This window comes from Amborella trichopoda, chromosome 5 (genome assembly GCF_054954075.1).
Source record: "Amborella trichopoda isolate Santa Cruz 75 chromosome 5, AtrichopodaSantaCruz75HAP2 v2.0, whole genome shotgun sequence".
Taxonomy (NCBI): domain Eukaryota; kingdom Viridiplantae; phylum Streptophyta; class Magnoliopsida; order Amborellales; family Amborellaceae; genus Amborella; species Amborella trichopoda.
The window spans coordinates 39,941,042-39,958,451 of NC_142340.1; the positions used below are offsets into that span (position 1 = coordinate 39,941,042).

A 17,410-nucleotide genomic window follows, 5' to 3' on the forward strand; every position below is an offset into this window, starting at 1 on the left:
CTGGTGGGTGGAAAAGAGAGCAGATAGCATGGGGGAGCGTTGGTTGGGTAGAGTGGGAATGGCCATAAGAAGAGAAAGTGGTTTGAGAAGAAATGAGGAAGGTTGAACCAATTCCCAACAAAGAAATTTAAATTTTTTGCTCAAAAGTTAAATTTTAGTTAAAGTATATGAGAAATGATCCCATAGGACCCTCCCCCACCCATATGTGTAGGACCCCAAAGGATCACCATTAAATTTAGCATGGATCTCTAAAAAAATCAAGTCCCACACTCATGTGACAATTTTTCTAGAGATCCACGCCAAATTTAATAGTGATCCTTTGGGATCCTATACACATTGGTGGGGGAAGGTCCTATAGGATCATTACTCAAAGTAGTATAGAGATTAGGGCACTTGATTTTATTATAAGGTAAAAAATAAAGGGAAAAGTTTATGTAGAGCCGAGTCGCTAAAGAATCAAATTTGAGCCTACCTCAAAACTTTCAATAGAAGATGTCGTTTTGATGCCCAAATATCCTCAATTTGATCATCTTGACATCAAAATTCATGGAAATGAGAAAAAAATGGATTTCAAGGTTTGGAAATAGTGTACTTTTTTAATGCATGTTTGGACCTTCAATTTTAGATATTTTCAAGTTTTCATAGATCTATTCTATAAATAAAGATAGAAATATATTTTAAGTCTATTACCAAGATTTCAAGTATTGAAGCTTTATTTTTAATCACTATATGAAGGTAGGTTCTAATGTCATTGTTTAGAGCCTAGGCTCTATACAAACCGCACCCAAAAATAAAAGAGGGTCAATATATGTGACTTGGGTTGTCGTATCCTTTGCTAAACCCAACGCATAGGTTTTGGTGTTAACGATAGAAAAATTATATATATATATATATATATATATATATATATATATATATATGGGAAAATATGGGATTAGCCCACTAGTTCATATGAACATATGAGCTCAACGGTCCAGATTGAATCTGGGCCGATCTGACGATCACGGATGTCCGATAGTGCTTGAATTTTATTTATTTTTTTTACAAATCTAAATTACTTGAAATTTTAATTTTATGTTATTTTCATCAATGCGCACCTAATAAAAACATAAAAAAAATTATTCGTGAGAAAAATGATCAAAATGCCCCCAAAACATTTCAGGGGCATTTTGGTCAATTTATTTCATTCAAAATAGTTTTTTGATATTTTTTGAAGATTTACCTATTTTTTATGAAAACACACCTAAAATTTTAAGTGATTTGGATTTGTAAAAAAAAAAAACCAAAATTCAAACACTGCTGGACATCCGTGATCGTCAGATCGGCCCAGATTCAATCTAAGACGTTGGGCTCATATGTTCATATGAGCTAGTGGGCTAATCCCATCTTTTCCCTATATATATATATATATATATATATATATATATATATATATATATATATATATATATATATATATATATATATATGAGAAATGATTCTATAGGACCCTTCCCCACCCATGTGTGTAGGACCTCAAAGGATCACAATTAAATTTGGCATGAATCTCCAAAAAAGTCAAATCCCACATCCATGTGATAACTTTTTTAGAGATCCATGTCATATATATATATATATATATATATATATATATATATATATATATATATATATATATATATATATATATATATATATATATATATGAAAGATACTACAAGGAGCCTATAGGCGAAAATGAACAGTGATTTCGCCTACTCTTATCACCGTCCAAAGTTCATCGTACGGTCTCTATTGTTCGGTAGTATTTTATTTTTCATTTGTTTTCTACAAATCAGAATGACCTGAAATTTGGATTATGTGTTCATAAAAAATAGACTAATCTACGAAAAATATCAAAAAAAATATTTTACATGAAAACAATTGACCAGAATGCCCCTAAAATATTTTGGGGGAATTTTGGTCAATTTGTTTTTTATTATTATTTTTTTATATTTTTTATTAGGTGCGTCTAACCAAGATGTACATATGACCCAAATTTTATGTCATTTCGAATTATTAAAAAAAAAATGAAAAATAAAATACTACCAGACTTTCGTGACCATACGATAAACTTTGGACGGTGATGATGATAGGCAAAATCACTGTTCATTTTTGCTTTGGAAAGATCCTTTTCCCAAAAAAAAAATGAAAATTTTTTTTTAAAAAAATTTAAGTATTATTTAAAGGCAAAAGAAAAATTTTCCAAAAAGTTCTTACAAGATAAACCATTATTTAAACATACGGGAAAAAAGAAAATCCTTGTCTGTTATAATTGTGCCAAAGTTGGCCATTACAAAAACAAATATAGGGTTCAAAGAAAAACTAACTCTTTGGAAATAGATGATAATATTAAAAACAATTATTTCAGATACTCCAAATTGAGGATGAAAGCTCTGATTCATCTGAATCAGAAGAGGAAATGTTGAATGGGGAAATAAATAATGAGGATATCATTATCAGCAGTTCTGATTCAGACTTCGATAATGAAAATAGTCCAGAGAAAAAAAAAGAAAATTGCCAATGTGATTTTTACAAGGCAATAATGGATATTAACGGATTAACCATCAATACCCTCACCAAAGAAGAAGACCTGATCATAGATCTCATTGACAAAATATCTGGCCCAAAGGTTAAAAAAAAAGCCTTAATCCAGCCACATCAATATGTCCAAAGCCCCTTCTAAAAACCCAAGTATTCTCTTGTCCCAATAAAAGAAGATTATAGTTTCCAGGATATTTTGAAAATGATACAAAATAAAACTTATACCGAAAATGAACCTTTAATATCTGAGCTAAAATATGAAATAAATGAAGTCAGAAATGAGTTGATAGCTCTGAAAACAAGGGTTCAAATCTTAGAATTAACCCATAACCCTATCAACAAAGCAATTGAAGAAGAAAATATAGAAGGTGAATTTGATAATCTGATCACAGCGTATAATATTCCTTTACCACCTGAGGTTGAAGACACCCTTCTTAAACCTGAAACCTCCAAAACTGGCATGAATATAATAAAAAAGGTCCAAAATTGTAAATATGTAAGCGTAATAGACAAAATTATAACCCAAAAATGGTTTACCAATATCAAAATCGTAGTTAAAAAAGAATACAGTTTTCAAACTACCGCCCTAGTAGATTCGGGAGTAGACCTAAATTGCATTAATGAAGGATTAATACTAACTAAATACTTCAGCAAGACTATCCAAATCCTTAATACTGCCGATGCCAGCAAAATGCTTATAAACTATAAACTGACATATACTGTAGTATATAATAATGGTGCTTGTTTTAATTTTTCATTCATAATGGTAAAAGGATTAAGTCAACTTGTTATCCTAGGGACTCCTTTTTTAAATATGCTCTATCCAAATAAGATTGATGACACAGGGATAGAAGCTAGTATTGAAGGGCATAAGGTTAAATTTACCTTTATCGAAAAGCCCAGAGTCCATGAAATCAATAATATTAAAAATAAAAGTTCTTCTAAAGAAAAATTTATGTATTATCTGAAAGAAGAAATAAAATACAAAAATATAGAAGAAAAGTTGTATCTTCCTAAGATTCAAACTAAAATAAAGTCTCTAAAATCATAATCGAAATGTGCCGATATCCACAATGCCTTTTGGGATAGAAAACAACATATAGTAGAACTTCCTTATGAACCAGATTTTCGAGAGGGAAAAATTCCTACTTACGCAAGGCTTATTCAAATGAATAGTAGGTTACTCGAAATTTACAAAAAAAAAATGAAAGAATTGTTAGATAAAAGGCTTATCAGAAAAAGCTCATTTCCATGGAGTTGTTCGGTCGTTTATGTGGAAAAGGCTTCAGAAATAAAAAGAGGGGCTCCAAGAAACAAAGTTTTAAGATGGATCAGATATCCAATCCTAAACAAAAGAGACCTCTTGAATAGACTAGTCAATGCTTGTATATTTTCAAAATTTGATCTCAAATCAGGCTATTAGCAGATCCAGATTGTCGAAAAGGATAAATATAAAACTGCTTTTAATGTCCCTTTTGGACAATTTGAATGGAATGCTATGCCGTTTGGATTAAAAAATGCACCATCTGAATTCCAAAATATCATGAACGAACTTTTTAATCATTATACCAAATTTATGATTGTCTATATTGATGATGTACTTGTTTTCTCTGAATCAATTGATCAACATTGGAAACATTTAAGTACATTCATAAAAGCCATAAAAAATGCTTTAGTAGTTTCAACAAGAAAAATAAATCTATGCCAGCCAAAAATAAGATTTTTAGGACATAATATTTTCTAGGGAAGAATTATTCCCATTGAAAGAGCAATAGAATTTGCATCCAAATTTTCAGATATAATTACATGAAAAACTGAATTACAAAGATTCCTTGGTTGTTTAAATTATATTTCGGATTTTTATAAAGATTTGGCTTTAGATGCAAAGCCTTTATTCCAAAGATTAGAAAAGAATCCTCCAGAATGGACTGAAGAACATACCAAGACAGTAAGAAAAATTAAAACCACAGCTAAGGAATTACTATGCCTAGCTCTGTCAAATCCTACAACATTGAAAATAGTATAAACAAATGCCTCAGAACTAGGACTTGGTGCTGTGTTAAAACAAAAGATGAATAATCAAGAGCAATTGGTCCGATTTACTTCTAAAACCTAAAACCCAGCTCAACAAAATTATTCAAAAGTAAAAAAAAAAATACTCTCAATTGTTGATGCTATTACAAAATTTTAAAGTGATCTACTTAATCAATTATTCCTCATAAGAACTGACTGTAAAGTAGCCAAGGATATCTTTTAGAAAGATGTCAAAAATCTCGTGTCAAAGCAAATTTTTGCAAGATGGCAAGGTATGCTTTCTGCTTTTGAATTTACTATTGAGCATATTAATGGTAATACCAATTATTTACCTGACTTCGTGACTCGAGAATTTTTACAGGGAGAGCAGAAGGAGCCAGCAGAACTAAATGAGGGAAATAGTTTCTAGTCCAGGATCATCCCTAACATCTCCATTAACACCAAATTCTTTAATACGGAGGCAAATACAAGATATTGATAAATCTCCCCTCCAAATGCCAATAAGCACTCAAACTCTTAGTGCAAAATCTATATACTTAGAGACAACATATATTTCTTTGCTGATAATAGAAAATGAGCATCAGTCAAAAACTCCGACTGAAATAGCTGCTTTATTCCTTAGGCAGTATATGCATCCTAATATGGGAGAAAGATGCAGAGAATGGTACGAATGTATCATGATAAAAACAGGATCAGTCTTTACAGTTCATCGTTTTAGAAATAACGATAATGAAATAGCATATTCAAAATTCCAAATAAAAAAAGTCATTACTTACAAAGAATGGCGACCGGATCCTTTAAAGACAAGGATCATGAATACGAAAGGATTTAAAATCAAATCCTACCACCATTACTATGAATACATAAAGGCTTGGGATGAAGTCTTATCATACCAGAATACAAAAAATTCCCATTGCTAGTATCTTTATTTCAATAACTGAGCCAAATAATTTTTCAAATTGGTTTAAAAATTGGTTTTTTATATGGGGATCCAAAAACCAGATACTACCAAAAGAACTACAAATTTCACAGAGAAAATTATTTGAGTATAATAGAAAAAGTTTAAAAAGAGACTACCACATATATTTTATGGCCTTATATCAGGTCTCATGGATTTTAAAATGGGAGGATCACATCTCAACAGATGATATGGATAGATGTGATTATATCCCTAAATTACAAAGTCAAATCTATATCAAATGGTGGGATAGTTATAAAAATGACTCCTCATATATATATATATATATATATATATATATATATATATATATATATATAGGTGCAGTTTTTATAGAGCCTAGGCTCTAAACAATCAAATTAGAGCCTACCTTCAAATAGTGTCAAAAAATGTGGTTTCAATACTGAAAGTCTTTCTGGAAGCCTAAAAATAAATTTTCATCTTTATTTATAAAGTCTAAAGCTTAAAAAATAGTGTAGATCGACTGAAATATGAAAATCTTGAAAATTGACGGTCCAAAAATGCAATACAAAATATACTATTTCCAAAACTTGAAATCCATTTTTTTCTCATTTCCATGCATCTTGATGTCGAGAGATCAATTTGAGGATATTTGAACAATATCTTCCAATGAAATTTTTGTGATAGGCTCCAATTTGATTATTTAGAGCCTCCACTCTGCAAAAAATTATATATATATATATATATATATATATATATATATATATATATATATATATATATATATATATATATATATATATATATATATATATGGAAAATACCGATATTAGTCCATTAGCTCATTTGAATATATGATCCCAATGGCTCAGATTGAATCTGGGCCGATCTGACGGTCAAAACCTCAATTTTGTGTTTGAATTTTAATTTTTTTTTCTATAAATCCAAATAACTTGAAAATTTAAACGTCCGTTCTTCTCATAAGGTGCACCTAATAAAAATATTTAAAAAATAATTCGTAAAAAATAAATTGACCAAAATAGTTTTGGTCAATTTATTTCTTGCAAAATATTTTTTGATATTTTAATTAGATTATCCTATTTTTGAAGAACATACACCTAAAATTTTAAGTTATTTGGATCTGTAAAAAAAAAATTAAAATTAAAATACGAAGTAAGGTCATGACATTCAAATCCGCCCAGATTCAATCTGGGCCATTGGGCTCATATGTTCATATGAGCTAATGGGCTAATATCAATATATATATATATATATATATATATGTTATGTTAGGGTGCTCATACAATAGAGTAAATTATCATTGTACTCAACAATTTTGGACATTTCTATGTCTTTATTTTGTACATGGATAATGTTTTTTAATAAGGATATTTTTGGTCATTAAGAAAGGTGTGAGGTCATCCACATGAGGTATGATCACCCATATGAAACATACTATGTGGATATGACATCACCCATATGGAATACACTAGTGGTATTTTATGTAGGTGATGTTACACACCTTGTAGATGATGTCACACCCCTCCTAAAGACAAAAAATACACTTACGAAAAAAAAGCTCCATGTACAAAACAAAGGTATAGAAGCGTCCAAAATTTGTTGAGTACAATGATAAATTATTCCATAGTGTGAGCACCTTAATTAAGATGCACATCAAAAACTCACTAGAAGAGCTTGTTTCAATGCTAAAAAACCCCAATTCGATCATCTCGCCATTGTATGGACATGAGAAAAAGTAGATTCAAGTCTTGGATCTTGTGTATCTTGTATTGTATTATCAAACTGTCAATTTTGAAGCGTTCATGCATTCATAGATATGTTTGATCTACGCTATTTTTTAATCTTTAAATTTTATAATTAAAGATGAAAACAAATTTTCAGGTTATCACAAAGATTTCTGACACCCACAACAATATATTTTTGCACTATTTGAAGGTGGCCTTACTTTAATCGGTGATGGTTGAGTTATAGATTGTCTTTTGTTGCATCTTTTCATTGTGAATGTGAATTTCTATAAGCCTCAGCCTTACGGGACAAAAAAATGGTAAAGCTGAACTTTGAAACTGAACCCGGAAAATATTTTAGCAATGGGAAATCTCTATGATGGCTCTAAAATCAATTTCCACCTTTGATTATAAAATTTGTAGCTCAAAAAATGGTTCAAATCTTGCTGTTTTGTTAACACTTATATTTAGGGCTTAATGGACAGTTTAGATAATGTGTTACGGTATAAACTATTTTTAAGGTTGAAAATCTTAATTTTTTTCGCAACTATAATGATCAAGGCCGAGATAATTGATTTGAGGGGGATACCAGTGTTGCAATTTTCGTTGTGTTTTGCGGTGAGGCTTTACTTGATTTGATAAGGTGAGGCTTTACTTGATTTGATAAGGCCTTAGACCTATCAAAACATTTGCCATATATATAGTAGGTTAACACAACCCATTTAGCCATGAGTATGGCCTGAATGGAGACCCAATGCGGCCCAGTTCAAGTCGATCTTAACTTATATTGCAGGATGCACTTAGGCGCACCTCAAGAGTACCTATGTCGAGTGGATTGGGCAAGTCACAGGGTCGTCCCAACCCAATTTGCACCCGTTGTGAAAAGAGGACCAATGTTAGAATTCTCGACTCGACCACAGGGCTCGGCCCTGGCTAAGCCAAGTAATTGGGATTTGGCATATATATATATATATATATATATATATAAAGTCCCCAAAAATAAGAAAAAGCTGATTAAAATAAAATTAAACAAAGCACAACAAAGCACATCTATATGAGGTTAAAAAAGTAAAGCAAATGTAGATTTTAAAAAATCAATTGTTGACACGGTGTATTTTAGAAATAATCCACAAAGTAGGTAACATATAAATTAGTATCCATGGCCAAAACACTTTCCAATATTAACCAAAATGATAAAAAATATATTGCAACTAAATTTCTTATTTTTTTTAGATTTTTTGTATTTTTTTTTGACGATCCATAAGTCAAACCACACAGGGGATCCTCGAACTCGATGGCAAGTCCAAATTACTCACTCAAGTCGGAGTTGGCTCGCCCGAGTTTTCCTACAGTGCAGACATCTTCCCAAATCGTTTACCAAAACAATATGAAGTGGAATGGAGGAGAGAGCCGTGAATGAATAACGCACAAAATTTACGATTGAAAAAGTTTAAATTGTATCAACAAACAAAAGTAATCAAATTTGGGTACACCATGTGGTGGTGGTGGTGGCGTCAAGAGACAGAATTCCTCCACCTAGCAGACCTTCCCTTCTTGGCCCCTCCTGGGCTCTTCCCATACTGTGGCGTACGAAGAGGCACCGAAGCCGGGAATCCGCAACCTTCCCCCTCCCCCCCTCCAACAGCGCTACACACATCCTCCCCTATTCCACCGCCACCACCCTGTCGCAAGAATGGCACCGCTGCTATCCTTCCCAGCTTCTTCCAGGGAAACACTGCCCTCCGTCTCACGAGCTTATCGACCTGCAACTGTAGTGACTGACAAATCACCTGAAGCTTTAGTAAATCCTCTCGCAAGCGTCTGATCTCTGTATGAGGAACTGGAGGCACTATCTCTCTTCTGGATTGGCATATGGCAGGGCTTTCGAGAGAAACAGCTGCGGAAGCAGATGGAGGGCTACGTCGGTTTCGGAAGGAGGCAGTGCCAGAGTCTGCATTGCAAGGGGGATGGTGGTGGAGCTTTGTGCGGTCGGAGAGGAGGACGTGGATGACAGTGCGCACGGGGACGCGGTCATTGTGGGCAGCATGGATACAGGCCTCCTGAGAGAGCTTTCGGCCGTCGAGAAGACAGCAAAGTCGCTTCCTGTCTTGCTTCGAGAGACCGGGGTGCGCCTGTTTTGACATACGACGGTAAATCAGTGGTGGTGGACGATCACGAGGAAGATGGAGGAGACATATGACGGTGAATCAGTCGTGGTGGACGAACACAAGGAAGATGCAGGAGAAAGAAAAGATGAGAATTATGCTATTTTCCAAACCAATAGATTCCTATACAAATATTTTAAAGTCTATGTTTCTTTAAATCTCTACCACCAGGCCATGTTCTGTGAAATCCATACTTGTATAGCTCCTGAGGTAACCATTGTGCTTTCTCATTCAAATAAGTTTGTCAAGGGAGAAGCAACAAACTTCTTAAAGCCATTAGATATAAAATCTGTCAAGCTACAGTCCATAGATATTACAAGGAAAAAATTTCTCAAACTTTGAGGGCAGTCACAACCTCTTCATCAGATTTTACAATAGACAGTCTAATTTTCAGTTTTTTTATTTTTTGGTTCTACTGAAGGTAAGACTCTCATTTTAGGGACCTTTAAAGCCTAAAATAAAAAGATTTAACCAAGCCAAAACCTAGCTTGGAATCACTTAACCATGGCGCCCATTGCAGATAACCACAGAGTTTCTTTTCCACTAGCTTAACTGCGGCGAAACTTCGGCCTTCTGAGATAAATGTGGATGTGCATTCTTCATTGTTTCTGAGGCAGAGCACTTTGAACTCATTGCCACATTGATAAGGAACGAAGATCCGGCCGGTAGTGGTCAAAACAGGTATGAACTTTTTGAAACAATAGGAAAAGTGAGAGAACTAAACTAGCCTCGGCTAAAGATTGCGTTTAACCTGTAGGGTCCAGAAACTCCATTGCAAGAATCATCTTGGAGAGGTTCCCAAGAACCTTCTGACCTAACAAGAACCTTGTTCACACCCAGAGTCATGGGATGCCCCTTCTATCCATGAATTATTAATGCTGCCGATATAGAATCTCTTTGTGATGCCACTAAAGTCTAGGGCAAATATACTCTATGAGTAAAATTTGAAAAGGATGAAGATAGGAAAGACTTCGAGATCAGATGATATCCTGATAGAGGTTTGGAAGTGCATAGGGGAAATTGGTATTGACTGGCTGATGAAACTGTTCAACAAGGTGTGAAACACTTGCTAAAGTCCTCTAAAAGATGCACTATCTTGAAAGCCTTTTAGGGACCACACAACCCTAGGTCGATCTACCGTGGCTGTAAACTAATAGGTGGTTGAGCAAGGATCACATAAAAGCAATTCTTATTAAAAATGGTTGAATATCATTGAGAAATCTTGCTTTTTCAGTTAATCTCAGTGAAAACTCATGAGAGTAAAGTTTTGCCTCTGATCAAAATTTTCATGAAGTTTTCAAGCAAATATAGGGTTTTCAATCAAAATTCACTATTTGTTAGCAAGCTACAGTGGAGCAGGTGGAAGTGGTTAAAAAGGAAGTCATGCATTACAATCTCAAGAAACTAAACCTACAAAATAGGTGGTGTTAGGTCGCCATAACCGCCGCACAATGTCGAGTACATTGGTCATAGTCACAGAAAGGCTCTTACAACATTTTAGTCATTCTAACAATTCCAAGTGATATTTTCACCCAAAATTTGAATTTAAATAATGCAGGCTACATTCAAATCACTGAAAAACATAAAGATTGATCAAACATTCATATATGTTGATTAGACATAGGATAATATAAGATGCTAAGTCCAGCCTAATCATCAAAAAATTATGGTTTAAGTAGATTTCAAACTCGATTTAATCCACACTTAAAGCCATTAAAAATTAACCATTCTCTTTTCTATGGAGATCATTAAAACATCGCTCACTTGATAGGCAAATGCCTTTGCAAGCACATAACCTTGTTATTATCAATAATCACCCACAAGAGAATAATCAAGTCATTCCCATGGCATGTGTGTACAATGGCCAGCACAATTACTTTTTAGATGGATTGTATTAGAGGGGAACTTGGAAAGTGGGGGTGACCTTTTCATACCTAGGAGGTCTGGAGATATCCTAGGTTAACTTGCGTCCAAAGAAAAAAAAGGTAAAATATAAAAAAAGATGTTGTAACCCTTATAATATCACTAAAGAGGTCAAATACTTGAGGATATGCAGTTTCTATATCAACCAAGTACTTCCTCAGGATTTCGAAATTGCTACTATTGATGTTGGGAAGCTAGAACAATTAGTGCTACTTTGGTAATTTTATCCTCAATTACAATTCCTTTAAGTCATCTTTAGGGAGATAAAACTATCAAAATACGTCTAATTATTCTAGCCCTGCAACACTGAACAGGGGTAATTTAGAAAGGTTTCAATAATTTTTTTGGGATTGTATACTAAGTGAGCATTTATCTTTAGTACAAGGAAGCCACAATTAATCATAGCTATTAGATATCCAATTGGATGGCTTAGAGTCTCACGAAGTTCAAGAAAGTTTTTGTGAGGCTTCAAGTTTAGTAAAAAGTACACTTAAAACGATATGATTTGAAATTTCCTTGCACTAAAACTAATGGTCTCTCTATACACTTTTTTTTTTTTTTTTTGAGGATGTACCTGAGTGATACAGAAATATGAAATTACATTCAAATGTAATTTCTAATCTTTTGATTCCTCTAATGATATGATAAAGGGTTTCAACCCCTTTTTCTAATATTTCCCCTTTTTCTAATATTTCCCCTCAAAGTGAACAATGAATCCTCTCAATTCTTTGATGTCTTTCTCCTCTAGTTTTTGTTTCACTTTATGCCTTAAGAATAGTTTTTAAGAAATCACCTATACCAAAAATTAGTAAGGTGGCCCCAAATAGTTGGGACAAGGCTCTGATAATCAAAATCTCATTCTAAACACCCTATATATATATATATATATATATATATATATATATATATATATATATAGGGAATGATTTCATGCAACAGTTGTATAGTAGTATAATGCAATCATCTTCAAAAACTACGTTAGAGACATTTGTTTGACACGAATTTTTAAATGTTCACTCTTTTCATTCTGAAGAACAATCACAAAGAAATGAAAAGAAAAAAAAGTTCTAGAAAGTTTCCATTCTAGCCCAATTAATATAATCCGTCCATTTTATTGAGATGGTTAGATATAGGCCTCAGAAGCATTTTTTTATTTCCAAAATTTTTACAAAGTGTTATCATCATTAGATTAATAATGATAAAAAGAAAAAAGGGATTTTAAATTTGTTAAGGTCTAGATCTTGAAATTCACTAAATGGATGGTCGAGATTCATTGTTGGGTGGGTATAAATTTTGACCATATCTAAGGTGAAAATTGTATTTGTTTTTAAAGTATGATTGATTATGAGGATGAAGATAATGTATGTGTAAAATTTGGGATCATACAAATACCAAAAATATGGTTTTCTAGAGGTGTGGTTGCATTATACCACTATACAACTGTTGCATTAGATCATATATATATATATATATATATATATATATATATATATATATATATATATATATATATATATATATGGGAAAAGATGGGAGTAGCCCACTAGCTCATATGAACATATGAATCTGAGCTCATTTGACGATCACGGATGTCCGGTAGTGCTTCAATTTTATGTTTTTTTCTATAGATCTAAATCACTTGAAATTTTAGGTGTATGTTCTACTCATCAAAGCGCACTTAATAAAAATATATAAAAAATTATTTGTAAAAAAAAGACCAACATACCCCCCGAATCTTTTGGGAGTATTTTGATCAATTTATTTCATGTTAAATAGTTTTTTGATATTTTCAAAGATTCACCTATTTTTGATAAACACACGTCCAAAATTTCAAGTGATTTGAATTTGTAAAAAAAAAAACTAAAATTCAAACACTATCGGACAACCGTGATCTTCAGATCGGCTCAGATTCAAGGGCTCATATGTTCATATGAACTAGTGGGCTAATCCCCTCTTTTCGCTATATATATATATATATATATATATATATATATATATATATATATATATATATATATATATATATATATATATATATATATATATATATATATATATATATATATATATATATATAATATTTGTGAATGATGATATCTCAGGTACGGTGATATGGATATTCTCATATACCAATATCTTACTAAAACATTGGAGAGATTGGTGAATACAAACATCTCATGGGAATTAGGTACACTTTTATGGAGTATGAAGCAGGTATATGTGCATGGCATAAAATTGTAGAGTAACCGATGATATATATATATATAAAAGATTGTATATTTTAAAATCGTTTAGAACAAGATGTTCACAATCACTTAAAGCCATAAGATCTTCAAGGTCTATCACAAAAATTGAAAGACATTTCTTAAGCTTTGAGCATGGTCTAGGACATTATTCCTAACCACCCAATCTTACAGTTAACGGCCAAGGATAGTTGTCACATTCCCGTACTAACATTAAATGGTTTATCTTAAGGAAAATTGCTTTATGCGGGCCGGATTGCATTTCTACATATGCAGTCCATAGGTATAAAGCATTCATTTTATGTGGTTCATCTAAAAACAATTGAAATTGACGGTCCAAATGTTTTTTTAATAAAATTATTATTTTTAGTTTTTAAAATTTATTTACATTTCAATATTCCTGATCTCTATTTTAGAGATTACATATTTTTAAAAATTAAGTCCAAAAATCCATCTCGAAAATAAATTTATTAAGAGGCTTGTATTTCTACATATGCAGGCTTGGCTCGCATTCTAACGACGTCCTTACCTTATTTTGTGAAATATAAAGAGCAGGGAGATTTGTTTTTAGGGTGAGGTTTGTATAAGTTGTCAACCTAATACTATTGAAGTAAGGTATGCCTCAAAACTACGCCGAAAATACTGTTTCGGTGCCACAAAGCCTTACGATGATATGAAAATCTATTGTTACTTCCAATAATGAAATTTTAAATTCTAGAAATTGTGATGATCAAATAGATCTATACACACTTGAAAATTTTGAAAATAAACGGTCTAAATAATGTATTAAGAGATGAACTATTTTTAAGACTAAAACTTCCTTTTTTTTTTTTCATATCTACGAGGTCGAGAAAATTAATTTGAGAGTTTTTCAGCGTAGGAATAACCTTCACGTAACCCGTACAATATAAAGTTGATACCTTTTATATAAGCTTTTTCCTGTTTTTTTTAAGGTTGAATGGTGATAATTTTTGTGTGCTCAATATCTCCTGTCTTATCAGGAGGTATCGAGGGGAACGTATAAGAGATGAGATTGTGATTTGGTCTTTTTGACACGTTATGTACTTTGCCTGAAAACAAAAGACTCGGCCTAATGCACCCAAGAAAAGAACAAGGGTGCGGTTTGTATAGAGCCTAGGCTCTAAACAATCAAATTAGAATCTACCTTTAAATAGTTTCGAGAAATGTAGTTTTAATATTAGAAATCTTTTTGATAATCTTAAAATCTATTGTCATCTTTATTTATAAAATTTAAAGCTTAAAAAATAATGTAGGTCGAGAGATCTATGAAAAATTTAAAATCTTGAAAATTGACTATCTAAAAGTGCATTATATAATACACTATTTCGAAAATTTGAAATCCATTTTTTTCTTATGTCCATGCATCTGGATGTTGAGATGATGAATTTGAGGACATTTAGGCATCAAAACACCTTTTTTTAGTAAAAATTTTGAGGTAGGCTTGAATTTGATTGTTTAGAGAAAGCCTCGGCCCTATATAAACTTTTCCCAAAGAACAAATAATTGCATTCTAAACTAAAGGTGGCAACCAATTGGGCCAAGGCCAAGCTTGGCCTTTGTCCCCATCGTAACGCCGGCTATGGCCCTGTTTGTTATTTCAATGAAAAATAACTAAAGGATAAAAAAAAAAAGCCTCGAAACTAGGCCAAACCGGATCCGCATAAACCCTAGCCTGGCCTAAGCCCTACTTTTTTTAGGGCTAGGCATATCCAGTTGGGCAAGTTTCGTCCACCCAGCCCATTGCCCGGCCTACGCCTAAACCCAATCATCCAACTTTGCCCTGCCTGGACAAAATTTCAAATTATCCAATTTTGCCCCCGTACGAAGTTTTTATCGAAATCAGCCGAAACGAAACTTTCCGCTGAAATTGCTACCATTTTTCCATAGGGCAATGCCACAAACGTCTACTTCCGAAATTTCGGTCCAAACCCGAAACATATATGAACCAGTAAAACATCCACCAATCGAAAACGAGTACAATACAGGTGCTTGTGTACAAAGGCCATCCACCATCTTACAAAACCGACGGTTGAGATGAACCGCCCCACGAATATGAAATCGGTGCAGAACGGGTGATCTCCACCTGTTTTGAAAGTGGACGGCAGATGGGCTTCTCGTGTATGCTACTAAACAATCAACATAACGTGCATAGTATTATGAAAAGAGGAAGAAACCTTACTTTGAGGTAAGTGTCTATGGCTCTGTATAGCCCATCTTCACACGCCCTGGCATGCGATGGGAGCGCTGCGGCGAGCCCCTCGAACTCCATCACCGTTAGGTTTCCGTCGAGCGCCGCCTCCGCCAAGTAGCAGTCGATCAATTTCGCCACTTTCACGATGGTGGCGCCGCCCTCTTCCGAGGACAAAAACTTTGTCAAAACCCTAAGAACCACCTGAATATTCAGAGTGAAGAGCCTCACATGAGAGAGAGTACATATATCTCTTACTGAGTCCAATTACTAGATAAGATTTGAATTTGAGCGGACAAGATGCATTTATGCATACGTTTGAGATGGATTTTGAAAACTAGAAAAGAAACACCAGGGACATTAATCCCCGGAAAAAAATTGAAGTGTCCAATGCGGACTGCTACAGTTACTCGGACTCGGCAGAGTATAAAAGGAAATGCCCTTTATCAGTACAAAAGACACTACCTGTAAATCAAGAAGAGTACGACTGGTATGAGAGAACGCAGGAATCATCAAGTCGTGTAGAGTGGCATGCTCGAGGAGCGAGCCGGCTCGTTGCTCGAGCTCCACTCTGCAGCTGGGCTCGGCGCCGACTGCCATTGCGGTACGGAGGAGCCGGAAAACAAAGCCGCAGGGAACAGAGTCCTTTTCTTGAGGCAAAATTGAAGCCAAAGTTTCCACAAAAAATCTCTTCTTAATTTGGGAGGAGCCGAAGTTCTCTGATTTTCCAGTGTTCTTTCCTGCGAGTTTCTCGCCGGAAAGCTCGGGGAGCCATTTGGAGGCGTAGTGCGTGATGATGGAGCCGACGAGATCGGGCCGCACATCCTTGGATTTGACGGTGGCGATTGTCTTGACGAAGTAGTCGATGTCGAGAATGGAGGAGTCATCGAACCAGGGGTCGACTGTGATTTGGCAATTTTGGTTAGACCACTCCGATATGGCTAGCCCTTTTTCACCCGATTTCTCCATTTTCAGGAGAATCTCTCCCTCACTTATGGCATTTGGTTGCTCTGTAACTCTCTTATGGTGTTGGTTCTCTCTCACTCTCTGTATTTCACTTAAAATTAGGGGAATATATATGAGGAGGTGTTTTTGCAGTAAGACAAGGACTTGGGAGCATAGGTATGCCACTTTGGTTAGTTTGGTCAGAGAATTACATATACCCCCAAGTTGTAACTTCTTAGATAACCTCCCTCAACAATCTTTTAGATCATTTACTAAACCCCGGTACCGTTTTGTATAGCGTTTACCCTAAGTCAAAATGTGAGCCCAACTCAAGACCAAAATACCTTTTTTTTTTTTTTTCAATAAGGTCCACGCCTCTCTCTCTCTATCGGTCCTGCAAATAATAGGTTGTCCAACAATGTTTTGGTTGCGGTCCGACAATTCTTTGGTGTGGTGGGACACTTTTTTAAAACGGTCTGGTAGTGTTTTTTTTGGATGCACTCTCCATTCTAGCGGTTTGGTAATGCGGTCCGAAAGTTCTTAATTGCGGTATAGCACTTTTTTAGAGCGGTATGACAATGTTTTTTTTGGATGCACTATTCGGCTTAGCAATTTGGTGATACGGTCCGACAGTTCCTAGTTGCAGTCTAGCATTTTTTTAGAGC

General features: G+C 34.1%; 1 protein-coding gene across 1 annotated transcript; it reads right to left on the bottom strand.

The window, feature by feature from the left end:
• Nucleotides 1-8,675: 8,675 nt before the first annotated feature.
• On the bottom strand, nucleotides 8,676-16,848 carry LOC18425042 (coleoptile phototropism protein 1). The gene is made up of 3 exons (XM_006829613.4): nucleotides 16,266-16,848; nucleotides 15,792-16,004; nucleotides 8,676-9,392 (listed from the first exon to the last, which is right to left on the bottom strand). Exons 1-3 carry the CDS (start codon nucleotides 16,767-16,769, stop codon nucleotides 8,775-8,777), a joined length of 1,335 nt encoding a protein of 444 aa, XP_006829676.2. The 5' UTR covers nucleotides 16,770-16,848; the 3' UTR covers nucleotides 8,676-8,774.
• Between the last annotated feature and the right edge of the window lie 562 nt (nucleotides 16,849-17,410).

What these genes read in the sequence shown, in the direction of transcription:
- LOC18425042 (XM_006829613.4), bottom strand. Translation starts at nt 16,769, where the DNA reads ATGGAGAAATCGGGTGAAAAAGGGCTAGCCATATCGGAGTGGTCTAAC. An exon ending in GTACTCTTCTTGATTTACAG is followed by an intron (nt 16,005 to 16,265) that starts GTAGTGTCTTTT and finishes CTGAATATTCAG; the next exon opens with GTGGTTCTTAGGGTTTTGAC. An exon ending in CCATAGACACTTACCTCAAA is followed by an intron (nt 9,393 to 15,791) that starts GTAAGGTTTCTT and finishes ATGTCAAAACAG; the next exon opens with GCGCACCCCGGTCTCTCGAA.